The 26,285-nt window shown below is 44.8% G+C and overlaps 3 protein-coding genes across 6 annotated transcripts; all 3 read right to left on the minus strand.

The window, feature by feature from the left end:
• Positions 1–726: 726 nt before the first annotated feature.
• Positions 727–3,556, minus strand: si:ch211-229n2.7 (uncharacterized protein LOC100002243 homolog). 2 transcript variants are annotated; one of them, XM_035382858.1, is made up of 5 exons: positions 3,076–3,556; positions 2,877–2,897; positions 2,143–2,263; positions 1,455–1,753; positions 727–896 (listed from the first exon to the last, which is right to left on the minus strand). In XM_035382858.1, the coding sequence occupies exons 2-5, from the start codon at positions 2,892–2,894 to the stop codon at positions 819–821; spliced, it is 516 nt and encodes a 171-aa protein (XP_035238749.1). In that variant the 5' UTR covers positions 2,895–2,897; positions 3,076–3,556; the 3' UTR covers positions 727–818. The 2 variants fall into 2 exon arrangements, with proteins under 2 accessions (XP_035238749.1, XP_035238748.1); XM_035382857.1 differs by having other exon boundaries at positions 3,079–3,555.
• A 2,147-nt stretch (positions 3,557–5,703) lies between these two features.
• Positions 5,704–11,038, minus strand: LOC118208304 (phospholipase A and acyltransferase 4-like). 2 transcript variants are annotated; one of them, XM_035382856.1, is made up of 5 exons: positions 10,479–10,558; positions 8,679–10,245; positions 7,638–7,758; positions 6,695–6,996; positions 5,704–5,902 (listed from the first exon to the last, which is right to left on the minus strand). In XM_035382856.1, the coding sequence occupies exons 2-5, from the start codon at positions 8,694–8,696 to the stop codon at positions 5,843–5,845; spliced, it is 501 nt and encodes a 166-aa protein (XP_035238747.1). In that variant the 5' UTR covers positions 8,697–10,245; positions 10,479–10,558; the 3' UTR covers positions 5,704–5,842. The 2 variants fall into 2 exon arrangements, with proteins under 2 accessions (XP_035238747.1, XP_035238746.1); XM_035382855.1 differs by lacking the exon at positions 8,679–10,245 and adding an exon at positions 10,899–11,038 and having other exon boundaries at positions 5,712–5,902; positions 10,479–10,631.
• Positions 10,784–25,630, minus strand: LOC118208303 (beta-1,4-galactosyltransferase 3-like). 2 transcript variants are annotated; one of them, XM_035382852.1, is made up of 9 exons: positions 25,127–25,630; positions 22,901–23,012; positions 21,822–22,109; positions 20,978–21,213; positions 17,465–17,655; positions 16,251–16,373; positions 14,319–14,423; positions 13,598–13,776; positions 10,784–10,933 (listed from the first exon to the last, which is right to left on the minus strand). In XM_035382852.1, the coding sequence occupies exons 3-9, from the start codon at positions 22,078–22,080 to the stop codon at positions 10,857–10,859; spliced, it is 1,170 nt and encodes a 389-aa protein (XP_035238743.1). In that variant the 5' UTR covers positions 22,081–22,109; positions 22,901–23,012; positions 25,127–25,630; the 3' UTR covers positions 10,784–10,856. The 2 variants fall into 2 exon arrangements, with proteins under 2 accessions (XP_035238743.1, XP_035238745.1); XM_035382854.1 differs by having other exon boundaries at positions 10,789–13,776; positions 25,127–25,622.
• Positions 25,631–26,285: the final 655 nt, after the last annotated feature.

Raw genomic sequence — 26,285 nt, forward strand, 5'->3', positions numbered from 1 at the left:
CACACACACAGGGAGACTTAGAGCCAGCAATCTCATTGTACATTGCTCCATTGCATGTTTAAACAAAAAAGCTTGCACTGTTCTTAAAACTGAGAAATTTAAAAATAATCAGTTTTGAAATGGGAACCAAATGACAGATATTCTTAATTTCTCATTCTCTACATTTTCAGGTCATGTGTTTTTCCCCAGTGCTTCCTTTTGATGCATAATGTACAGCAGGCCAATTATATAGCCACTCATATGAATATATGATGCAATGGCAGAACAGAATAGTACTCAACAGATGTATCGCAATACATAGGAAATAAATTCTAACGGAGCGCTTGTGATATTACATTTTGAAATGGAACATTTATGCTGAAAGAGAGAGACTGAAGAGAGGGAAATGGTGACCTGCAGGGTGAGGTCTTGCATCAGGACATCTCTATGGCATCTGTTTCGTGGTTGTTCAGTCTGTCACACAGGTACAAAGGAATGAGAAAACCACGTTTACTGCCTCGAAGAACAAAAAACACCAATAATAATTTTTAAAAATCCAAACTGGCTCATAAAACGAACCATTTTTTTTAAATCTTACCCTTTTAAATTCATTCCTTTGGACGTTTGGATGTCTGAGGAGCTCTGTTTTTGTATGTTCAAATCTGACCCCAGACCGACCGCCCCCACCCCCCCCCCCCCCCCCCCCACCCCCAAAACAAAACCACAACTATAGACACCAAAGTGTTTTCATTGTGTATTGTTAACATAAGAAGGGGTAAATGTACATTTTTACAGCAAGGAAAACAGCATACTATGAAAAACGATAATTTCTGCTCTTTTCAGGACACAGTAGACACAATGTCTTGGAACACCTCCGTCGCCTCCTGACACTCCACATTCTTACTCTTTCCTGGAATCTGAATACAAGACACAAAAAAGTGCAGTAAATACTTTTTTTTTGCACTAGTGCATCTGAACCTCAGTCATTGTGATGGGGCCAACTGCTGCAGGGTCATTTTGTACACTCTCAGAAGAAAGGGGTCCACAAAACTCCTCTGTGTCACCATAGAGGAATCCTGTCTACTTCAAGGGTTCATTTGCAGGAAAATTGGGATCTTCACCAACCATAGAGGGCTCAATAAAAAACTAAAAAAGGTTCCCCAACACAGTAAAATGCCCACTGTTAATTCAACTTTGTAGATGAGTCAAATAGGGACAATATGTACTCCAAAACAGTTAACTTAACACTGAACATGTCACTGTGTATGAAGACAGGCCATGTAATCTTTTTTTCTGAAAGTATGCGGGAATGAAACCAACTCGCTCTGGAATTCATGGTTCAGTATAAACGCTGAACACAATTTATTTTTAGTATGACTTGTGTAGAAAATTTGTCATTTGGTTGTTATTTTAACAAGCCAATGGCAAACTATACCACGCACAGTCATATAGCCTATACAGCATAGCCTCCTTACCTGGTTGCACACGGCTTGGCCGAATCGCACAAAAGTGGCGAAGTGTTCACAGTTCAGGGTGAAGAGCTTATACGTCAGCTCCCGTTCCAGTAGCGCGTCCCGACGGCGCCGTATTTCTTCCTCAGAAGACTTGTGACGCGCGTGACGGTTGTTGGTGATCATAACATTAGACCCGCTGGGTACGTTAACATCGGCGACGAGCTGTCGCCTTATCTTTGTCTCACCAAGCAGTAGGTCACCGCACACCGGGAACACGGTCTGGATGTAGCCGCGGACAACGCTCTTCAGGCGTCCCTCGTCTATAAGGAGCACAATTCAGAAAATTGGAGGTTAGATCAGACCATCTGCAACCATTTAACCTCAAATTCAGTTCGCGAAACCAGTGAACTCAACAGCTATACATGTAGCCCTATCTGCAAAGTGCAAACTGTGGGAAACCCTAAAAAGTGCAGGCTTCGTTGGTGCTGGAGGCTACATATTGGGCATCCTCCGCCAAGGCGTAACTTAGCGGACGGCATAGGCTGCCTGCTACCCAACTTGTCTGGTGATTGCCTTCTGATAAAATCGTGGCTGTGCTTGACTGGTAAATAAGGGAAGCATTTAGACCTACAGACACCATGGACTTAAGGTTCTGACTAATTGCCATCATCACAAGTTTCCACTATTGTCAATAACTGGCAATACTTACCTGCCACAGCAAAATGGATCACGTGCCCGTCATCATCGTACACGCCCCAATGTGAATATCCAATCGGATACGAGAATTCGATTAGATCTCCAAACTGGGCGTTGGACACAACTTCTCTAACCTGCCAAATGATAACATTTTGTTTAGCTTGTACTCCTCCCAAACCCGTCACATACTTCCAGACCGGTTTCGGAGCAAGTTTGGTAGGATAGCACGTTCACCTGCTCTGCGCGCCGGGCGAGCGAAACTATTTGTGTAGATACTAGATTTCAGTAATGACAACATAAACAATGATTTTATCACAGTCAACGTCAAATGAATTAATTTGTCTCTAAACTGTGTTTGGGTTTTTTTTCTGCGAATATGAACGCATCTATAGCTTCAGTTACTCTACTGCGGTCTTGTAAACAAATATAACCTGTACTACTGTATAGATTTTAATAAATAAAAAAACCATACAGGCAGTCATATAGTCTCAGCATATCTTGCTTCAGAAATTATCTTTGCCCAAACTCAATCACATTTTGTTGATGTAGTTGCACTTGAAATGCATAGCCTATTACACAATGGGACCATACAATAGCCTACACCTACTCTAAATATTTGGCACCAACCGAGATTATAATAGCCTATTACAATAACATATATCCACTTTTACAAACACTTTAGGTGTTATCTCCTATAAAGATAATAACAAAAATCTAAATGTTATAATATGGAGTTAGTTACATTACCTGATCCTCGTAGTCCATTGTCTGGCGTATAGTCGCACAAAAGGACAAAGAATCAAATGAGTTACTCGCGCAGAAAGTTCACGGTTGTCATCAGTGGGCGGACTCATTAACGCATTGGAATGTCTGATTCATTAAAACAATGTCGTTGCATATGATGACAAATGTATACATACACATAAACGTAATAAATGTATATTACCACCTTTAAAGATAGATCCTTTGGCTTAAGATGCTATGTCCCGATTGCAAGACATACCCCCAGCACAATCCTACCCTACCCTACCACACCTCCCTCCCCACACATTTACAATTATAATTTCTTTACTGTATTAGCTGCTGTATACATGAGCAAAATGGCGCCGACCACTGGAATTTAATATCATGTCTTATCAAGGCATCATGATTTTGACGAACAATTAACCTGAAATAAGACACAAAATAAATTTCCTCAACACAGAAAAACTTTCTTTAACAAGTACATCTTGAATGACAAGGTTGGCATGAAACTTTGATTAATATTCCAAATTTCTGAAGCTAGATCTTGATATAACTTGTTGAATCCGAGAGGAGATCTTTTTATGGCCATAAATGGTATTACAAATGACTTTCGTTATAATTATTTAATGTTTTAGACACGGTCGTTCAGAGTTCGACAGGTTAGTGCAGCAGCGCTCCGCTGTGAAGGGAAACTCCAGTGCAGCTTTATAGTGCCCTCTATTGTCAACGCCATCTTACTGCAGGCAGACGCCTCCAAGTAGGTATAGGTGTAGGTATAGTTATAGTTATAAAATAACCGTGCTAAGGCATATCTACAATGCACTGGCAATCTCTGTCTTAACGCACTCTGGCTGAATTTTTTCCTGCACCTAAACCGGCATTTGTTATTCTAAAATGTGCGGGATATAATATAATGTGCAGATAGAGCGAAGGAAAAACGACAAGCCGACAGGGCTCGTTCAAGAACTACAGTTAACCATGGTATTTTCCTCGGTGAAGTCGACTGAAGTTCGCCAAGGCCGGGGGATGAAAAGTGATGCGAAGTCGGCTTGTATTCTGTTGAAACTGTAAGTCACGTTACCTCTAGCTATCTAGCTAGGGTTACCAGATGCCTTGTTTTTGATTGGAAGACCCGGTTTTCAGATTATTTGTATATGTCCGGTTCATGGTCCTGAAAAGACAATGTAATGTCTCGTCCAAGTAATTGATGGGAGAAATTTACAGTCTCTAATGAGTTCACGTGTCTGTGACTTGGTCATGTACACTGGGGTGAGTGGGCAGGGTTGAAGATGGATGAGGAGACTTCTTTGATTGTAAACACCAGCCACAGCAATATTAACAAATCCTGCTCATCAGTCTTCAAGGGCCCCAAACAACTACTGCTACAGATTTCCTACTCTAACCAGATGAAACTCTCTCCTGTAACATATTTCACCGGATGGGCCTCAATACCATGCACGCCCGAGACACTGCCAAGCAGAAGGTCAGCAGCATATTAACATTAACTGTCTGCCTACCATTGAAGTTGAAATGTTCCAATTTGTTAAATATTACAAATGCTCACAGAGGGGCTTCAGCGAAGTCAACACCGGTGTCAGTGGAAGCTCTGTCTCTGGGCGTGTCTCTGAGCATTCCCAACCATAATGTTCTACAAGAATGAAGTGCAGACAATGGAAGGAATGCAGTTTCCCAAGCTTGGTTCTGGACCTCTGCTCGTTTTCATTCCGTCCGTAACAGAAATTCCTTACATATGGTGGGCTGTTAATTGTTTTCCCTGAAATGCTCCGAATGTTTAAGGAGGGAGGATTTATTCTTACAGCCACATATCAGAAACAAATATGTTACACAGAATAAATTTAGCTGGTGTGGGATATATATATATATATATACATATAAAACCATTTTAATCCTTGAGAACCCCTGTTCTAGAAGGTTCTATGGTTAAGTGACTCACTCTGTAGAATGTTCTATGACACACCCCCCAAAGTGTATATATGTGTGTGTACGCTTCTGTTTGTATGAGTTTGCCTTGAGATGTGTTGGCTATTACTCCAGCAGAAAAGTTTGGAGAAAGCTTTGTGTAGAAAACTCATATTGTGAGCATTCTTGTAAAAGAATTACAAGTAGTGGCGGTCAATTGGGGTGACCGTTGTTTTCAAGTGACCTTAAATAAGGACATGGTGACTATTCTGCGTTATCAAAGTAACGTATGCCTGTGAGAAGACCGAAAGAGCAAGTCATTTCTCCCAGTGCTCACAGTGAGGGTAATGTTGGCCTGGGATTGTCTCCCTCGCTGCCGCTTATGAGGCCTACATTGGAGGATGTATTTGTCTTAAAGAACGATGTCCTATGCTGGGGCGGCTGTCCTGCTTGGCAGGCCGATTAAATGACGTGGTGGAAGACCGGGCGTGATGGCGAGCAGGCCTGGCCGTGCCATCCTCCCCTGGCAGCGTGTGGCACGGTGATAATGTGTGGGGCCACAACGAGTCTCCTACTCACAGGGACTTAGCTACTCATGGCCTCCTATGACAGCCGACTGGGAGAGACCAGAGCCCGGCTAACACCTCTACTGGATCTCTACTGGGCCGCAGTGTAGCACAGAGGGTAAGGAACTTGGCTTGTAACCAAAAGGTCATAGGTTCGATTCCTGGGTAGGACACTGCCGTTGTACCCTTGAGCAAGGTACGTAACCTGCATTGCCTCAGTATGTATCCAGCTGTGTAAATGGATAAAAATGTAAAAATCCTATGTAAAAGTTGTGTCAGTCGCTCTGGATAAGAGCATCTGCTAAATGCCTGTAATGAAATGTAATCTCAACAAAACTGTGAGGGCCTGAGACACTGTTCCATGTTTAATCAGCTCCTAAGAAGGGGGAACATGTACATTTTTATTATAAGACACACATTATATTATCAAAAGAAAACGTGTATCGAACTCCGCCCTTTTCCCGCCCTTTTCAAGATTAGGAGTCAAATGCTTCGGAACATCTCTGTTGCCTCCTTGCACTCCACGTCAGTCCTTCCTGGAAACTAAACACAAAAAGTGCAGTAAATAAATGCTTAGCACTGGTGGAACTCTACTGGTCCTCACCATCTCAGTAATTGAGGCAGGGACATCTTCAGTCCTTTTATATACACTACATTTCCAGAAGTATGTGGACACCCCTTCTAATTAGTGGTTTCGGCTATTTCAGCCACACCCATTGCTAACAGGTGCATGAAATCAAGCATACAGTTTGGGGAAGACCCTTTCCTGTTTAAGCATGACAGTACCCCCACGCACAAAGCAAGGTCCATATAGAAATAGTTTGCTGAGATTGGTGGGGAAGAACCTGACTGGCCCGCACAGAGCCCTGACCTCAACCCCATCGAACACCTTTGGGATGAATTGGAATGCCAACTGTGAGCCAGGGCTTATCGCCCAACATCAGCGCCCAACCTCACTAATGCTCTTGTGGCTGGATGAGATTGAATCCCCGCAGCCATGTTCCAACATCTACTGGAAAGCCTCCCCAGAAGAGTGGAGGCAGTAACAGCAGTAAAGCGGGGTCCAACTCCATATTAATGCCCATGGTTTTGGAATGAGATGTTCAAAAAGTTTGGAAATGTAGTGCATTTATTACATTATGGGGTTAATGGAGCTCACTCACTCTTAAATTCATGGTTCAGTATAAACGCTAAACACAATTTAGGTTTTTGTGTGGTTCTTGTGCAGACATAAGTTTAACAAGCAGATGGCAAATTATGTCTGCATTGATACTATTAAATTAGAGTCCTCCAGTATAGCCTACGACAGCAATAGCCTCCTACTCATGCACTCACCTGGTTGCACACGGCTTTGCCGAACCGCACAAAAGTGGCGAAGTGTTCACAGTTGAGGTGGATGAGATTGTACTGAAACTCCCGTCCCAGCAGCGCGTCCCGACGGCGCCGCATTTCTTCCACGGGAGACGGGCGGAACGCGTGACTGTGGTTGCTGATCATAACGTGAGCCCCGCTGGGTACGTTAACATCGGCGACGCGCTGCCGTCTTATCTGGGTCCTGCCGATTAGTATATCCCCGGAAACGGGAATCGCTTCATTGATTTTGGCACGGATCCAACTCCAAAATGAAGGTTCCTCATCTGCAAGGAAATGAGAGGTTAGGCCAGTTCCGACGATTTAACCTCCAAACTTATTTCACTAAACCAGTGAACTCAACGGCGGTGTAGACCTATCTGCAAACTGTGGGGAAACCCTAAAAAGTGCAGTCTCCGTTGGTGCTGGAGGCTACATATTGGGCATCCTCAGCCAAGGCGTAACTTGGCGGCCGGCATATGCTACCTGCCACCCAACTTGTCTGGTGATTGCCTTCTGATAAAATCGTGGCTGTGCTTGGCTGGTAAATAAGGGAAGCATTCAGACCTACAGTCACCAGGGACTTAAGGTTCTAACTGCCATCATCACCAGGCACGTGCACAGATAGACACCAGCATATCCTGGAGCATATGTCCCTGCCCCGAGACAGCAAAGGTGCTCTTTTGGCAGCAGCAATTTTTGTTAAATGGCAGGTGCTCTGCGATTGCAATCTCTCCAAACCAACCCCCCTCCCCAGTTTGTGATAGCAATCCCCCCCCGTCCCCCATCCCTGGTCCCAATCACAATCTACCGCTTTAACCCCCCAGGCCAGATTTTCAGCACATAATGTCCAAAACGTCTGTGCCGTGACTCAAAAGTGTGCCCATTGCCTCTACTCTACTCATTACTGATTACCTGGCAGTCTTACCTGGCACAGCAAAATGGATCACGTGCCCGTCACCATCGTACACGCCCCAATGCGAGAATCCAATCGGGTACGAGAATTCGATTAAATCTCCAAACTGGGCCTTGGACACAACTTCTCTCACCTGTCAAATTATAACACACTGTTTAGCGAATCTCATTGTGGCAGTCCAGAGACTGTTCAGCATGTTATGTTTACATGTGAAACATACAAAGCAGAGAGAGAACAACTGTTTAAAGAATTAGCTGATATGGGGATTTCTGATTGGCTGGAGTCCACCATAGAGAAAGTGCATCCACCCAACTCTATGAATGCTTCAAATTAAAAGACAAAGACATTCCAACATTGCAAAGATAATTTCTTGTTTCACCATGTTCAAGGTGCGCTGCAACGTGGATATGTTTATATGCATATATTATAGAAACCTAAACATTAATACAACTGACTTCTGAACAGAGGCCAGAATTAGCTGGGAGATGCTGGTAAGAGAAATACACACCCATAAAATGATCCAAGACATTCATCCTCTTAAGAGGCAGCAAATCATTTGACCATTTCAAGATCTGGCTTCTCAGTGCAAAAATGCTGGCAATACAATTCATTCTGCCACTATCAAACCAACCCTTAATAATCCCTTTTTATGAAATTCTTAAACATATTCTCTGAAAAATAGACTTCTAACTATACACAGCAAAATCAAGTATATGTCCAAAAGCAAAGATAATACAGTCCAAGTCTGTTAATTTTATCACGTTAGATGTTGTATATAATGGTCAGTTTTGTCTTTGATCCAGGAGATCAATGTTTTTGCAAATTATACTTTTGAAAACTTGAGTACATTAAAATTCAGATACTTGATTTGAGTATTTCTTTAAATAGGTGACTTGTACTTCTGTTAGAGTAATTATTTAATGGTGGTATCTTTCCATTAACTCAAGTATATTTGAGTACTTTTACCACCACTGCTAACACTTTAGATAAGTTATCTCTTATAAAGGCAATAACAAAAATATTAATATTATAATATGGAGTTTGTTGGATTACCTGTTCCTTGTAGTCCATTGACTTTTGTATGTCCACACAAAATGACACTGAAACGAATGTGGGCTGACGATTTCACTGCTGTTCTCCTTTTATTTGGCCAAAAGGCCAATTTCTTAAGCAAACTTTCAGTTTCTGCTTGAGTCTCCACGATAACACCTCGCTTTGCATGATCATAATTTGCAGTTTATGACTGACGCATGACCCTCAGCTTAACGACAGGAGTTATTTGAAATGTATAATGTTTAACTCTCTCTAACTCTGACCCTCACAGATGAATACACATTGAAGGAAAGTGGAACACCACCTGCAGGGCAGGGGGAGTGCAGTCCAAGAACACACTGCTGCTGTTGCTGCAGTGAAAGTGGAAAAAGGAACTTCTCTGAAGATAAGAAACACACAGAGATTCCTGCTGGTCTTCAAGGGCCCCAAACAACTACTACTACAGATTTCATACTCTAACCAGATGAAACTCTCTCCTGCAACATATTTCACGAGATGGGCCTCAATACCATACATGCCCGAGACACTGCCAAGCAGAAGGTCAGCAGCATATTAACATTAACTGTCTCTGTCTGCCTACCATTGAAGCTGAAATGTTCCAATTTGTTAAATATTACAGATGCTCACAAAGGGGCTTCAGCGAAGTCAACACCGGTGTCAGTGGAAGCTCTGTCCCTGGGCGTGCCTCTGAGCATTCCCAACCATAATGTTCTACAAGAATGAAGTGCAGACAATGGAAGGAATGCAGTTTCCCAAGCTCAGTCCTGGACCTCTGCTCGTTTTCATTCCGTCCGTAACAGAAATTCCTTACGTATGGTGGGCTGTTAATTGTTTTCCCTGAAATGCTCCTAATGTTTATGGAGGGAGGATTTATTCTTACAGCCACACATCACAAATATGTTAATACAGAGTGAATTTAACACTGTCCTGCCTTACAACTTTGTATGCTTGAATATCTTTAAACGCATTTAACGCTGTTGGTACACAGCAGGAGCCGTGTTTGTGCTGAAACTGCAATAACGAAGTGAGAGCAGCCAGCGGGGGGATTTCTCAATCACCGAAGCTGCTAGAAGGTTCCGTGACCCACTCTGTTCTCTGACACGCCCCCAGAAGTACACGTTTGCACGACTGTTTGCTGTGTGAATGTGTAATGAGATGTGGGCGGCAGTGTAGTACAATGGGCAAGGAGCTGGTCTTGTAACCTAAAGGTCGTCAAGCGCCAGGTAGGAACCAGGTCTCTCTCTGATACCATGGTGTCTTCTACCCGTTCGGGCTGTAGGTCTGCCCTCAGCTAGAGCCCGCTGATCACGGAGACCTCAAAGTCCGGTGACACAATGGCACCAGCAAGGCACAGGGGAGGAGGAGGTACTCGGTACCATCCCGGCGACCAGATACATTCCCCGGGTCTGCCCTCACGTTGTAGGGTATTCAAACCAGGACACTTGTTCCATCGGTCGTCTTCTTGCAGGCATAGGTTCTTTGAAAGGGGTCCTACGTATCCCACTCTGACACCAAACTGTTACCGTGGAGCAGTGGTTCTCAAACTCCCGGGGACCCCATGTGCATGCTGGTCTTCGTTCCAACCACAAACGCAATCCCAGAATTATAACAAGGAGATAATTTTTCTTAATTAGATGCTTTTCATGTTTTGAAGGATTAATATTTACCCTCTTAAGCCACATCATGTAAAAAAAACAAAAACAGCTATGCATACCATGAAGCATAAAATTCCCATATTCAAACTGTGCTTATTGTGCTACATTGCAAACAATTAAATATAAAGGGGAAAAACATTTTTACCTGATCAAAGTAAAGCTGGCGAATCAACAGGCTGCAAGTATGCATGTGCGCTTGTCGCAGCCGGTTGCCAGGTTGGCACCACATGCTCCTCGTCACCCACACGCATGCAGATCACTGCAGCAAGACAGGCTTCCTTCATAGTGTCCATGGATACTGCAGTTCCCATAGAAACAGAATTTAGTCAGGCTAACTGCCGAAAGGGTCAAAACATGACTAGCGTTGCACGTTAGTTATGACAAAAAAAACAAATGAATCTGTTGGTCAATGGCACTCAGACATTCAAGAATTTGAAATCGACAATGGGCAAATATATATGTATGCATATTTTAATGACAATGATACAACTCATCTGTAAAAATAGGAAATGTGTAGGTATTTTCAAGTAAAAAAAAAGAAGAAAAAAGTGTCCATAGCCCTGACCTTTAGACATCCCACGATGATTTTGGTCCACCAACCTTAATATTAATTAAAAGGTATGTTATTACACATATGAAAATCTAACAGGCAGAAGAGAGTGAATTTCATTTACTGAACTGTGATTATGACTTCTACCAAAAAGACATACAATAGTTTTAACAATGAAAACCCTCCCACTGCTATCCTCTTCATTCATACTGTCAACTGTATCCCATTAGTGGTTAAACAGATAAATAATATTGACCAAAATTGTCTGAGGCCTGACCCCAAAAGCAATTATTTACTTGGAAAACACGATTTCATAAGTATTTGAACTAACCATCCACCTCTGATAAAAGGTTTTGGAACAGAATTTCAGTTCACACTTCTATATTGTGAATATACAGGCCTTAGCATTTCTTCTGGGAAAAGCCACATTGATTCAGGCTGCATATGAACTATGGTTTCAGCTATGTCCAATTTAAGCACATGCACACAGAATTAGACATTCTGGATGGCCAACACTGCAGGGCTTCTGATTGGCTGCCACAGAGACAGTATCCACCCAACTCTATGAATGCTTCAAATTAAAAGACAAAGACATTCCAACATTGCAAAGATAATTTCTTGTTTCACCATGTTCACGGTGCGCTGCAACGTGGATATGTGTATATGGATATATTACAGAAACCTAAACATTAATACAACTGACTTCTGAACAGAGGCCATAATTAGCTGGGAGATGCTGATAAGAGAAATATACACCCATAAAATGATCCAAGACATTTATCCTCTTAAGAGGCAGCAAATCATTTGACCATTTCAAGATCTGGCTTCTCAGTGCAAAAATGCTGGCAGTACAATTCATTCTGCCACTATCAAACCAACCCTTAATAATCCCTTTTTATGAAATTCTTAAACAAAAAAATAGACTTCTAACTATATACAGCAAAATCAACTATATGCCCAAAAGCAAAGATAATACAGTCCCAGTCTGTTCATTTTATCACATGATATATATAACAAAATCGCATAAATCACGTACAAAAGCACATTATTTGAAGACCCAGTATCAACAATAAGTTATTCCATGAATCCTGTGCGCAAGCTTTAAGATTTAACCTGAATGATCCATTTCTAAATGTAATTATTTTTTGAATCATCATATTCAATTAATAAATACTTTGATCTTTAAATAAATACCTTAAAATCACAGCAATTTGCTTTAAGTAGAGACACCCTTAAAAAAAAGGCAAATCAAAAATATACAAATATAACTACTAGTCTGAGGAGGACAAAAATAATAAATCTTCACTCACAAAAAACATGGACCTAGAAAAGCTAGGAGAAAAGGCACATATAGAAACTAGAAAAATAAACTTTGTTTTCAGTTTGGAATTGTTTCAGCATACCATCCCAGACTGCGGGCACAAACATAGGGGCCTTTGGCAACCAGCAAGAGTAGGGAGACAGCTCACCTTCTGGGGTGTGTTTGAAAAAATAATATTTCCATTTTAATGTACGCCGTCGATTGGCTCAAACTGCGTGCGTGTGCAATGAAGAATGTTCTAGATGTTTAGACAAGTTTCTGACAGCCTGCCGGTCTTTACAATAGCAGTTAAAGGCTATTTGTGGTCTGAAGCTTGTGGTCAAGAGCAATGGCCTTTTCATGTGCCATATGAATATATATATAAATATACACTATAAGACCAAAATTACCTGGACACCCCTTGGTCTGGGGCTGTTTTATGGCTTAGGCTAGGCCCCTTAGTTCCAGTGAAGACAAATCTTAGTTACAGCATGCAATCACATTCTAGATGATTCTGTGCTTCCCCAACGGTTTTGGGAAGACCCTTTCCTGTTTTAGCATGACACTGCCCCCAGGCATACAGCAAGGTCCTATAGAAATGTTTTTTTTTTTTTGAGAACAGTGTGGAAGAACTTGATTGGCCAGCAGAGAGCCTTGACCTCAACCCCATCCAACACCTTTGGGATCAATTGGAAAGCTAACTGAGAGCCAGGCCTAATCACCCAATCAGTGCCCAACCTCACTAGTGTTTGTCTGGCTGAATGGAAGCAAATCCCTGCAGCAATGCTCCAATATCCAATATAAAGCCTTCCCAGAAGAGTGGAGGTTGTTACAGCAGCAAAGGGTGGACCGACTCCATATTCATAGGGATAATTTTGGAAGAGATGTTGGATGTCAGGCATCCTCATACTTTTGGCCAAGTAGTGTATATTTTATTTATGTTTTTTGCTTTAGAACACATACACCTGAATGCCCTGTACCTGCCACTGTAAAGGTAAGCACTGAAGCGGACATAACATTTTAAAAGCTCAGAAAGTGAACTGTCCCTTTAAGCAGAGAGGGGCTCTGCTTGCCACGGGTCTCCCCTGAAAGGCATCGGGGGTCCGTTAGCCACGGGCACGGGTCAATTAGCCACGGGCACGAGTCCGTTACCCTACGGGCGCGGGTCCATTAGCCATGGGCACGAGTCCGTTAGCACGAGCACGTTACCCTACGGGCGCGGGTCCGTTAGCCTACGGGCGCGGGTCCATTAGCCTACGGGCACGGGCCCGTTAGCACGAGCACGTTAGCACGAGCACGAGTCCGTTAGCCAGGGGCAAGGGTCCGTTAGCCAGGGGCAAGGGTCCGTTAGCCAGGGGCACGAGTCTGTTAGCCAGGGGCGCGGTCCTTCACACAGCAGCAGATCAGGTTATACCTGAATTCTTTGACACAGGTTTAGCCGGAAGGGGCGGGGCTTTCCTGCGGGGGTCGTCCCCGATGCTGACGGACAGGTTGGTGTACAGGGGCTCCAGCTCTTTGGACAGAAGGGTGTAGGTCAGAGAGTTCAGCCCATCTGTGCGCCAGCTCCTCCTGGTCTTCATTAGCAAGTCAAACCTGCCCCCAAGCGGGGAGGGTGGGGGGGTCAGATGTGTGCGTGTGGAGAGGGTGGGGGGGGTCAGGTGTATGTGTGGGGAGGGTGGGGGGGGGGGGGGGGTCAGGTGTGTGTGTGGGGAGGGTGGGGGGGGGGGGTCAGGTGTATGTGTGGGGAGGGTGGGGGGGGGGGGGGGGGGGTCAGGTGTGTGTGTGGGGAGGGTGGGCGGGGTCAGGTGTGTGTGTGAGGGGAGGGTGGGGGGGTGTGGTGTGTGTGTGTGTGGAGGGTAAGGGGGGTCAGGTGTGTGTGTGCGGGGAGGGTGGGGGTGGTAGGATGAGAGAATGAGTGAAAAATAAATTAGTTATGAGGAACTCATTTTGCTTGGCCAACCTCAAGTCACAGCGCTTCCCAAGAGCTTAGTGTCAGCGTGAAACAGTTGGTGCAACTCTTGCCCCTTGAGGCGATTCCTTTCAATGCATAACATTACAGCTGTCAGCCGGTTCAGAAAAAGGTTTCCTGTCCTGCGCTTGCAGGCTAACACCCAGCATGCTCTTCGGTCCTTTACCTGTGAGGGTTCTCCTCATTGCCCTTGTCTCCGTGGTGTTTGATCATCTTGTAGTGTCCCACCTCTACGGACGGCCGAACAATCTTCATCCCGGAGAGCCGCACTCTGCGGGAAGGGGGGAGGGCAAAACACCAAAAAAAGGAGGACAGTTCAAAAATGACAGTTTTTGCGGTCATGCAGTTTAAAGTTTCCGCTTCATAAAAATCTATTTGCGCTGTAATAACAGACAAAGCTCTTTACAGCTGCACAACGTCTTACAGAACCAGACGGTGGATTCACAGAAAAACCCAGCAGTGAAGACGGGTGCTGAAGAATCAGGACGGAGAAACACAGCAGGCCTCAGGCCTGAAGGCCACACACTAACTCATCAACGTCTACTGGATCTAAAGCAGCTAGACCAGTGGTCTCCAACCCTGGTCCCGGAGAGCTACAGGGTCTGCTGGTTTTCATAGTGACTCTGCACTTCATAAATCAATTAGAGCAGTTGATTACACAGTTAACTCAACTCACCTGGTGTCTTGGGTCTCAATCGGGTGCTGATTTTAAGGTGAAAACAAAAACCAGCAGACCCTGTAGCTCTCCAGGACCAGGGTTGGAGACCACTGGTCTAGACACTCCTGCTCTACGGTCTGGGCTTACACTTTTATCATGGTGCGTGTTGCCTGTCCAGTTCCAAAACCCGAATTTGGATTTCACTCTGTATCATTATCCACACTTTGACAAAGTGACAAGTATCCTGGACAGGAGCTCCGCCTCAGTGTTTAAAAGGGCGAAACACTGACAGCGAAGAAGTTTAAGCCCCAAGGAGGAATCTTCAAGATTCCACACTTACAGGTTTACTGACCTTTCAGAAGGCTGGGACCCAGAGAGGAACAGCATGGTGACAGTGAGAAGATCAGAGATTATACCGGGTGTGTAACAGACACTGGGTTTAGGAGGAGTAATACAGGGTATGTAACAGACACTGGGTGTAGGAGGAGTAATACAGGGTGTGTAACAGACACTGGGTGTAGGAGGAGTAATACAGGGTGTGTAACAGACACTGGGTTTAGGAGGAGTAATACAGGGTGTGTAACAGACACTGGGTTTAGGAGGAGTAATACAGGGTGTGTAACAGACACTGGGTGTAGGAGGAGTAATACAGGGTGTGTAACAGACACTGGGTGTAGGAGGAGTAATACAGGGCGTGTAACAGACACTGAGTGTAGGAGGAGTAATACAGGGTGTGTAACAGACACTGGGTGTAGGAGGAGTAATACATGGTGTGTAACAGACACTGGGTGTAGGAGGAGTAATACAGGGTGTGTAACAGACACTGGGTTTAGGAGGAGTAATACAGGGTGTGTAACAGACACTGGGTGTAGGAGGAGTAATACAGGGTGTGTAACAGACACTGGGTTTAGGAGGAGTAATACATGGTGTGTAACAGACACTGGGTTTAGGAGGAGTAATACAGGGAATGTAACAGACACTGGGTGTAGGAGGAGTAATACAGGGTGTGTAACAGGCACTGGGTGTAGGAGGAGTAATACAGGGTGTGTAACAGACACTGGGTGTAGGAGGAGTAATACAGGGTGTGTAACAGACACTGGGTGTAGGAGGAGTAATACAGGGTGTGTAACAGACACTGGGTGTAGGAGGAGTAATACAGGGTGTGTAACAGACACTGGGTTTATATAGAGATTGTGGCAGACGCTGTCTTAGCAGCTACAGTTACACGACAGGAAGAAATGATTTCAGAAACAATTTATCTTTCAGTTCTCCACCCAAGTCATGTTTTCCACTCCTGTTTGTGTCTTACAGATATCCTCCCATATTTTCTTATGGTCTCACAAACACGCGTGCGTGCACACACACACACACATGCAAACAAATATATGCAAATGCATACACGCCGAAATGAGCGGAGGAAAAAAAAACAGTAAAGATCACCTGGCAGCGATGTCATCATCCTCCCCGCCCCACCCCCAGTACTCATTGGGAAAGCCATTCATTCGCAGGTACTGGTCAGGTGTCACCGCGGACACGCCCCCGAAGTACTGCGGGTATGGCAACCTGTGGGCATTGGGAGGTGAGGTTACAGCAGGAGCAGGGTAAGGCCAGGGCTGGCGGCCATCTTGCACACTCTAACTGCAAATCCAGTGCCTCCCTAAAAACCCTCTACATATCCAGGAAGAGACACAGCAGCATCATAACAATCTGCAGAGAGGCCAGCACACCGCCAGTCAAACCCAACAAGCTAATCTGCACTTTCTACCACTCCTGCCCTGGACTCCTACTTTAACAACTGTACAATCAAGGGAAGTGTACAGTTCCTCAATGTACACAACAACCAACAGTGGCACTCTCTTACAGCTGTGTTAACACGACCGATAGATTTGTGAGTCAGCTTGTTAGCCAGCTAGCTAGTCAGTCTTTGCATTTGTTCACAGCACTGGCTGGTAACAGCTGTACAGCTGTAGGGACCATATTTGCGGAGCCAAGTTAAAAACAAGACCACGCTTTGCTATTTTATATCATTTTTAATGCAGTGTAAAACTGCTGCATAAAAACGGCTGACTGCAGCACACCCGTACGGATACACACCATAACAGTAGGTACCCTCTGGTGTGTGTGTGTGTGTGCGTGTGCGTGTGCGTGTGCGTGTGCGTGTGTGTGTGTGTGTGACTGCAGCACACCCGTGCAGATACACACCATAACAGCAGGTACCCTCTCGTGTGTGTGTGTGTGTGCGTGTGCGTGTGCGTGTGCGTGTGCGTGTGTGTGTGTGTGTGACTGCAGCACACCCGTGCAGATACACACCATAACAGCAGGGACCCTCTCATGTGTGTGTGTGTGTGTGTGTGTGTGCGTGACTATAGGCGTCAGTATAACCTTTAAGGTGCTGATGATGGATTTGCGGCTGGTTTGTACGCCATTTTTTAATAAAATGCGGATCTTTCCTTTATCCCCATTCTGTGGGCGCTGCACCCACACCACTAGGGGGCAGGAGGGTTTAAAAAAAAATTAAATTCAGCGGGTAATTGCCACTCAGAATAAATTATAGTAAAATTCATTGATAGGCGTTTAATCCCTTTGCTCCATCGTCCCGTAATTCAACAGACCGTGGTTAGAAAGCGAGCAGGCTCAAGCGGCACGCAGATCACCTGTAGCGGAACTTGTCCATGGCCACGGACAGGTGGGTGGGGGACTGGGCGTGGCAGGTGTATGTGTTGTGGTCGTTCTCCGGCAGCAGGTCCACGTCGTGCAGGAACAGGCAGTCCCAGTCCCCGTCCCTCAGAGCCTCGCGCACCCCAACGTTCAGCAGCTTCGCCCGGTTAAAAGTGGAGTTCCCCACCTGCAGAGAGAGAGGGAGGGAGGGAGGGAAAGAGAGAGGGAGAGGGAGGGGTAGTGAGAGATAGAGGGAGGGGGAGAGGGAGAGAGAGAGAGAGGGGGAGAGAGGGAGAGAGAGGGAGGGAGGGAGGGAGTGGGGGAAAGAGAATGAGGGGGGGAAGGAGGAAGAGAGATGGAAGAAATACAGGAATGTACAAATAATATGTAAAACACATGCATGTACCATACCTGTCTCAAATACAGATTCAAATACAGGTTTTGGATTCAACTAATTTTCCACATGCTACTGAGCCATAAAATAATAACAACAAAGTGTAAACCCAGCCTTCTGATGCTTTGGCTCAGTTGCACCAGGCAAGATCAATAGAGCACAGAAAAGTATTTGAATCCAAAACACAGTTAAATTACCGGCATTTATCAGACGCTCTTATCCAGAGCGACTTACACAACTTTATTCTTTTTTTTTTCTCAAGAAAAAACAGTTGCAAGAAAACGTTTGGGAAGCCTTTAGTATTGCTAGGATTTCTCCATTAATTACACACTAAATGTGCTCTGATCTTCAAATCACAATAACAGACAAACACAATCTGCTTAAACTAATAACAAACAAATAACTGCACTTATTGTCCATACTGAATGCACCATTTAAACATTCAAAATATGTGAACCTCTAGGCTAATGACTTCTCCAAAAGCTACTTGGAGTCAGGTGTTCCGATCAACGAGATGAGATAGGAGAGGTGTGTTGGAGGTGCCCTGCCCTATAAAAAAGGCACACAACGTTTGGTTACTGACAGAGTCTGCTCTTCTCAAGAAACACCTGCCCACGTGAAACATGCCCTGATCAAAAATATTTTCAGGGGACCCTAGAAAAAGAATTGTAGAAATGCATAAACTAGGAAAAGGCTACAAAAGTACTTATAAATGCCTGGCTGCTCCTCAATGGACAATAAGACAAATCTACAAATGTCTACAAATGGAGGAAATTCTGTGCTGTTGCTACTCTCCCTAGAATTTGGCCATCCGAGATCATGGCAAGAGCACAGTGTGCGATGCTGAAGTAGGTCAAAAAGAACCCTGGGCTAACAGCAAAGGACCTGCAGAACTCTTACTAAAATCTCTGTTCACGTGTCCACTATATAAAAAAACACTAAACAAGAATAGTATTCATGGGGAGGATACCACAGAGGAAACCACAGCTCTTCAAAAAAACATTGCTGCACATCTCAAGTTTGCAAAAGACCACCTGGATGTTCCACAACACTTCTGGGACAGAGTTCTATGGATCGCTGAGACAAAAGTCAAACTTTATTTTTTTTTTAGCAGAAACGCACAATGCTATGTTTGGAGGGGAAAAGCCCAGCTCACCAACAGCAAAACCTCATCCCAACAGTGAAGCATGGTGTGGGGAACAACTGTGGGGAATTGTAAAGTTCAATATAGAAAAACTTATTTTGGCCAGACAGCCTTTTCTATTAAGGGAGTTAGCATCTGGAATTCTTTACCTGTGCAGTTTAAAACCAACCATAATTTTGAGCATTTTAAGTATAAACTGAAGCAATTTTTAAAATGCACTCAGTCATGTAATCATATGTGATTATGAATTGCTAGGTTTTCATCAAATTTTATGATATCTTTACTCAATTTTAATGTATATAATAATGCTCTAGTAGTTTATTGTATGCATTTTATGATTATATGATTTTGTGCTGTATGTGTGTGTGTTTGAAAAGCCCATCTAGGGACAAGCATCGGAAATTAGCATATGCTATAAGTGCTGTGATACATTGCATTGGATATTGTTTGACAATAATCTATGTTTAAATGTATCTGTCCCTATCAAATAAACATTTAAAAAAATGTTTTAATGGTTTTAGGGCTGCTTTGCTGCCTCAGATCCTGAGCAATCATTGAGGGAACAAAGAATTCAAAATTGTATCAAGATATTTTACAAGAGAATGTCAGGGTAGCGGCCTGTCAACTGAAGCTTAAGAGAAGTTGGGTGATGCCACAAGACAATGACCCAAGACACGCAAGTAAATCAACAACAAAATGCTTTAAAAAGAAGAAAATTCACGTTTTGGAATGGCCTAGTCAGAGTCCGGACCTTAACCCAATTGAGATGTTGTAGCATGACATGAAGAGGGCTGTTCATGTAAAAATATCTGAGAAATGTCAATGAACTGAAGCAGTTTTGTAAGGAGGAATGGTCTAAAATTCCTCCTAACCATTGTACAAGTCTGATCGGCAGCTATAGGAAACATTTGTTGGAGGTTATTGCTGCTGAAGAGGTCCTACCAGATACTAAATACAAGGGTTCACATAATGTTTCCAGTCTGAACTCTGAATGTTTTGGCAATGTGTTCAATAAAGACATGAAAGGTGCTATTTATTGTGTATTCATTAGTTTAAACAGAATTGGCCTCATTCACAAAACTTTTCCTATATTATTTTTACTTTCGTTCGTTTTTTTCCTACAAATTCATGACACGTGTAGACCTTCGTTTTGTTTATCCCAGGTGTATGAGATGATGAATGCTGACTGTTAGAAAATTGTATACGCAATCCTGTTTGTGTGATCTGCATAAGGAAACAGCCACTAACAGATAAGGAAAAAAAAAAGATGAATGCCGATATGTTCTTGGAAACATTCTTACACGATCAAATGCGATCATACACATTTAATGAGTAATGAATTCAGAAATCCAGGTAATTCCAAAGGATTCACAAACCTTTTCTTGCAACTGTATGCATCAGACTCAGGTGTGGTATGCACAGTACGAAGGGGTATTAGGCAGCCAGGCAGGAGCTCTCTGTGTTTTACGGGGGGGGGGGGGGGGGGGCGGCACCTGGTGGCCCCTTCCAGGCTGGAGCTCTCTGTATTTTACAGAGGGGAGGGGTACCTGGTGGACCCCCTCAGGCTGGAGCTCTCTGTATTTTACAGAGGGGAGGGGTACCTGGTGGACCCCCTCAGGCTGGAGCTCTCTGTATTTTACAGAGGGGAGGGGTACCTGGTGGACCCCCTCAGGCTGGAGCTCTCTGTGTTTTACAGAGGGGAGGGGTACCTGGCGGACCCCCCAGGCTGGAGCTGTGTGTTTTAAGGGGGGGAGGGGGGTACCTGGTGGACCCCCCAGGCTGGAGCTGTGTGTGTTAAGGGGGGGGGGGGTACCTGGTGGACCCCCAGGCTGGAGCTGTGTGTTTTAAGGGGGGGGGGGGGGGTACCTGGTGGACCCCCCAGGCTGGAGCTGTGCGTTTTAAGGGGGGTGGGGGGGTACCTGGTGGACCCCCCAGGCTGGAGCTGTGTGTTTTAAGGGGGGGGGGGGGTACCTGGTGGACGATGTAGATGGCGTAATGCAGCTGCTGTCTCTGGAGGAAGGGGTGCAGGTGGTACAGCAGGGAGCGCAGGTGGGCCAGCCGGTCCCGGTACGGGATGATGATGGCCGTGTGGTGGCGGGACTCGCAGCTGCGGGGGCCGCAGTGGCCCCCGGGAGACACCAGGGGGTTCCTCTTCCGAATTTCATCCACGGAGGGGGGCGAAGAAAGGCGCACTGACACAGGACCCACTGCAGGGGACGCAAGAATAACGTCACTGAGCAGTAGCGGTCATCAAGGACGGGAGACAGCGAATAATGGAGAAAAACTATATTAATGCTGATTAATGATACTACAAAACGTAAACGTCACAAAAGTACACTCTCCTTGTGAAATAATCTAATTTTCTTTTGAACTCCATGTGAAAATAAACTCAGCAAGCAGACCAGAGAAGTCATTGTGATTATCGCACTGCAGGTAGATTAAGGAACAAGAGGCTGAGGTGCACCATGAACAGCCACACAGTCTACAGGAGTACTACAGTACTTACAGAACCACACACACACAGATATCACATGCACACACAGAAAAACATGCACACGTACACATACACACGTGCGCACTCACGGTCATGGGAAAGTACGTATACACACGCACACATAGACACAGGCACATACAGACGCATACACACACACAGAAACACACACAGACAAATGTGCTCACACACGCGCACGCACGCACACACACACAGACACACGCGCACACGTGCACGCACGCACACACAGACACACACACGCGCGCGCACGCACGCACATACAGACGCATGCACACACACACACACACACACACACACACGCACCCAGCAGAGGGGAGAGCAGGGGGCAGTACTCCAGTGCCCTGGCGTCCGGTGAGGGCAGCGCCCCCAGCTGGCTGAGGTTGGTGTAGACGTCGTGAGGGCGCGAGTAGTCAAACTCCTGCTGGGCGGAGCGCACCAGCACCGCGGCCAGGCCGCCGACGCCGCCGAAGCCGCCCAGGGAGAAGTAGAGCAGGAAGGCCAGCTGCAGCCCCACCAGCAGGACCAGCGCACAGCGGGAGTCCAGCCCCCGCCCAAACTGCATGGCCCCCGCACACAGAGCCCAGCAGGGAGCTGAATGGCAAACGGACAGCATTTATGTAGCGCTTTCATCCAAAGCGCTTTACAATCGATGCCTCTCATTCACCCATTCACACACACTCACACGCCAACGGTGAAAGGCTGTCATGCAAGGTACCAATCAGCTCGTTGGGAGCAATTAGGGGTTGGGTGTCTTGCTCAGGGACACTTCGACACGCCCAGGGGCGGGGGATCGAACCGGCAACCCTCCGACTGCCAGACAACCGCTCTTACCTCCTGAGCTATGTCGCCCCAAGCTGGACCGCGAGCGGGAGGGTGGGCGGAGGGATGGGCAGGAAGAGAGGGGCGGGGTCATTAAAAAGAACACACAGAACGGGGGAAATAGAGAACATACAGGCTGAATATTGACCAATGCTGATACCTGCATTTTCCCCAAATGAAAATAAGGACTCGCACATCCAAAAACAAATGACTTCAGGTGCGATAGAACATAATTACAACGATAACTAAAAGACCCACGCACACTGAATACTTGCACAATGTCACCCCATTTCAGTGTAAAAACAACCTGAGCTTTCGGTCAGTGGGCCTTCTTCTTAGCTTTTCCAAAAGTTGCATTTCCCACACGATGGATATTTAGTGTCAACACTGGGGACCCGATGTGACTGGCAGATTTGGGAACTGAAAGAACGCACTGTAGCTTAGCGAAGGTCATAGCACAGCACGAACCCACTGGAGTGACACACACTGTGGCTGAGTCGGTGCTGTGCTGTGGAACCGTACGTGCGATACCATCCCAGCCCAGAGCAGCACTGCGCTCCTACCTCGATCCCGGGTCCGGCGGGACGGGGTGGAGTCAGGGCCAGTTTGGGGTCAGGGGTCAAGGCCTGCCGTCCCGGGACCCGGTCGCTCGCACCCACGCGGTCATGGCCCCATCTGCGGGAACACAGCAGTCACCCCTAAAAACCGGGCCTCCTCCGGGGAACGCAGACGCCCCTGTCCCAATCGCAAACACACTCACCGGGCCACCATCAGCTCCAGCTTTCAGATCCATCACCGCTCCTCAGGACCTTCAAATGACCTCCATGCGGCTTTTTTTAAAGACTTCGTTTAGCCTTTAGGCATTTACAGTTACACAGAGGACCTTCTCATTTGAACTGTCTGCCCCAAAATCAGAAACACTACAATGGTCCTGTCACCTTCAAAAAATCGGCCGAAATCCATTTCCTGTCACAATAACCGATCAATTCCCTCCCACCGTTATCAACTTTTTAATATATCACCCCTTTTTACTTTTCTTTTTTCTTTTGTTGATATGTCTGTGATAACTGCTTCAGAAGTTCATTTCTTTAAGTACCTCATACAAACCCCTTTGGACTTTTTTCCCTTTTTTTAAAAATTTTCCCTGCACGTTTGGATCCCTATTAAAGCCATGTTAAGAAGACTTGATAGGTGTATTACACTGCAACACCAACTTAAATAAACACTGTTTGCACTGAGTGATCATGCTAACTCTCATGTGAATTCCCATCAGCAACCTCTATGCTACCAACTTAGTCTAAATTAATCCTAAAGTACAACCACAAAAATAAGGTTTGTTGCATACTGACCTATTGTCTTGGTGACACAACTGACGCTTTATACACCAGCAAAGATTTAAAGTGTGAACTGGATGATATTCTGTCGAACACCCCACAACAAGGGCCGATCCGTTTCAGGATTTTGTGCCAACCTCGGCTCTTAATTATTTATTTAGCTGAATCATATCTTCATCTGATGTTTGTATAAGCACCAGCAACAGCCGCAGACTGTGGGGTGTGTCCAACTGCACTCATTTACAGGAGTGAATCAGCGTAGTTCACAGAGTGGTCAGAAAAACGAAAACTACTCCCTAACCACTGCCACCCTCCATTTGTATTTATTGCAAAGCAGTATGTGCACATGTAGATTTGATCAAATCTCTCCTGCACTTCATACGAGGAGTACGAATGGATAATGACCTTGAGCAAAACCAGTCGGGCCTCCAACAGAGATTCCGCTTTCAGCTGGAATTGCCCACACCTGTTTCACCCGCCACTTCTCTCTCATTTATCTTGATGCAATCACGCGTAACGGGGAAAGCAACCATTTCCCTCTTATTACAGGGAAGAGAGAAGGGTTTCCACGTTGGAAGATTCTCCCCAAATTAAGGGGATTTTGAAAATATAGGGGAAATAATGATAGATTGTGAAACTTTAAATGGAGGTATGGTAAAAAAAATAAAATAAAATAAAAAAGTATTTTGTAAATTTTGTAAGGAAGCCAATTGATGATGCGGGAATTTGAGCCTTTTGGATATTAAGGTGAATTAGATAGCCTACTAGGCACCTGCTGACAACACGTGCTAAGACTCCAATGAACTTAGGGGTCTGTGATCATGCCGGAGGTCCTGAAACTGAACCACGGGCAGTTAAGTCTAAATGTTGTAGGCTGCTTAACTAACCTCAATCGGTTCATTATAGACAAGACATCAAATTTATTAAAGGCGATAGAGAAAACAAATAAAAGACTCATTTCTGAAAACAAAATATTTGGTGTGCGGTAGCACCCAGCGTAGCTGAATACAGACAGCTGTAACGTCAGCAGACTTATTTTTCATCCAGCTTTAGATACAGTCCTAAAATAAGCTATGCTCTTCGAAAGATAAAATTGTTGCGAAAATGACTAGTCTACGGATGGTTAACTTTCTATAGCTTTACCTGGCGCTGTGTACGTAACGTATTTGGCAACAGAGCAAATTAATGTTAGCTAGACATTCTTGAAGGATGATTCTGAATATTACTTAGCTTGCTAGCTAGCTAACGAGGTGCTGTGTTCAACTCTTTATGTTGTAATTAATGAAGTCTACTAACAATCTAGCTAGTTCTACTGAAATGGCATTTATAAGGTTTTGTGTCGCTGTGAGTATTTGGGAACCTGTTTGATGTTCTGACGTTACCCAACAGTTGTTAGCTCTCACTTTCTTCCTTCAACGTTCGCAACATTTCAGTCGCTACCAACGGGAAACTCACCGTTACGTTCTGATGCCAAACTGTTGAATCACGTCTGAAAAAATCACATCGTTTCGCTGCACAAAACACGTCTGTTCTTGTAGCAAGGACACAGATGTTTCGACTCCACCACCCAAGCCCCGACGTAGCTGTTCCTGCTTCTGACTAAAAGTAGTTGCAGTACCCTGCGGCCGCCATCTTACTGAGGGGCAAATTGAAGGGTGTGCTAAGTGAATGCCAGAAAGTATAAAGTAGTTCCCCCTTTCTAAAGTCTAGCACAGGACGTGAATCGTTCCAACTTATTAACTCATCTGTTTATCTGTTACACCTGCTTTTTTAAAGTATATGGGGGAAAGGCTTGCCTTGGACTAGACATGTATGCGCAGGGATAAGATGCGTCACATAAATTCGCGGTGAAGTGGTCACTTTTGTGACCTGCATGCACAATGACTCGACTGCCAAGACCGCACAATGCCATTCCTGAAATAGCCTTTTGCGCTGTGTTTGAAAAAAACGCTCCAGTGAACAAAGATAAGCCCACATCTCAACTGACGAGTTACAATTAATTCAAACATTCCTTTCTGAAAGATAAATTCAAGCTGAAAGTAAAACAGAGGTGGAAAGCCAGGTTCAGAAAGTAAAAGTCCCCCCCCCCCCAATATTTTTTTCCAGTCACCTGGACTTGCGAATTAACACAATACGTCAGCCAGGAAGTAGGACTAATTGAAGAAAAACATGGCAGGAGTTACTTTCTTCTCCCATACGCACCTCTGGTAAATAGTTTTGCTTTCAAAAAATTAATAAATAAAATAAATGTTCATAATCAGAAGTGAGATAAATGTTTCTGTTGATAATCAGAGGGCTCAATAGTTGAAGTTAAATGTTTCGTGGCATTGGCAGTGATCAGCGACCCATCTCCAATGAATCGCGTTTTGTTTTTTTTTATACCTAAAAATAATTGAGTGTACCAAATGACAACATAAACCCAGGGTGTTCACACAGCAAGCAACTGTCATCTGTTCTGTTTACCGATTTATCATTGCATTCACATTTTAAATATTCTTTGGAGATTCAGAAAGTTAAATGAACAAGGAGTTTTGGAAGTTTACTGATTATTGATCAGTGTTGGGTCTACTATTCACATATATGTATGTATGGGATACTCCCGAGAAACTTGTTA

Source organism: Anguilla anguilla, chromosome 11 (genome assembly GCF_013347855.1).
Source record: "Anguilla anguilla isolate fAngAng1 chromosome 11, fAngAng1.pri, whole genome shotgun sequence".
Classification (NCBI taxonomy): Eukaryota; Metazoa; Chordata; class Actinopteri; order Anguilliformes; family Anguillidae; genus Anguilla; species Anguilla anguilla.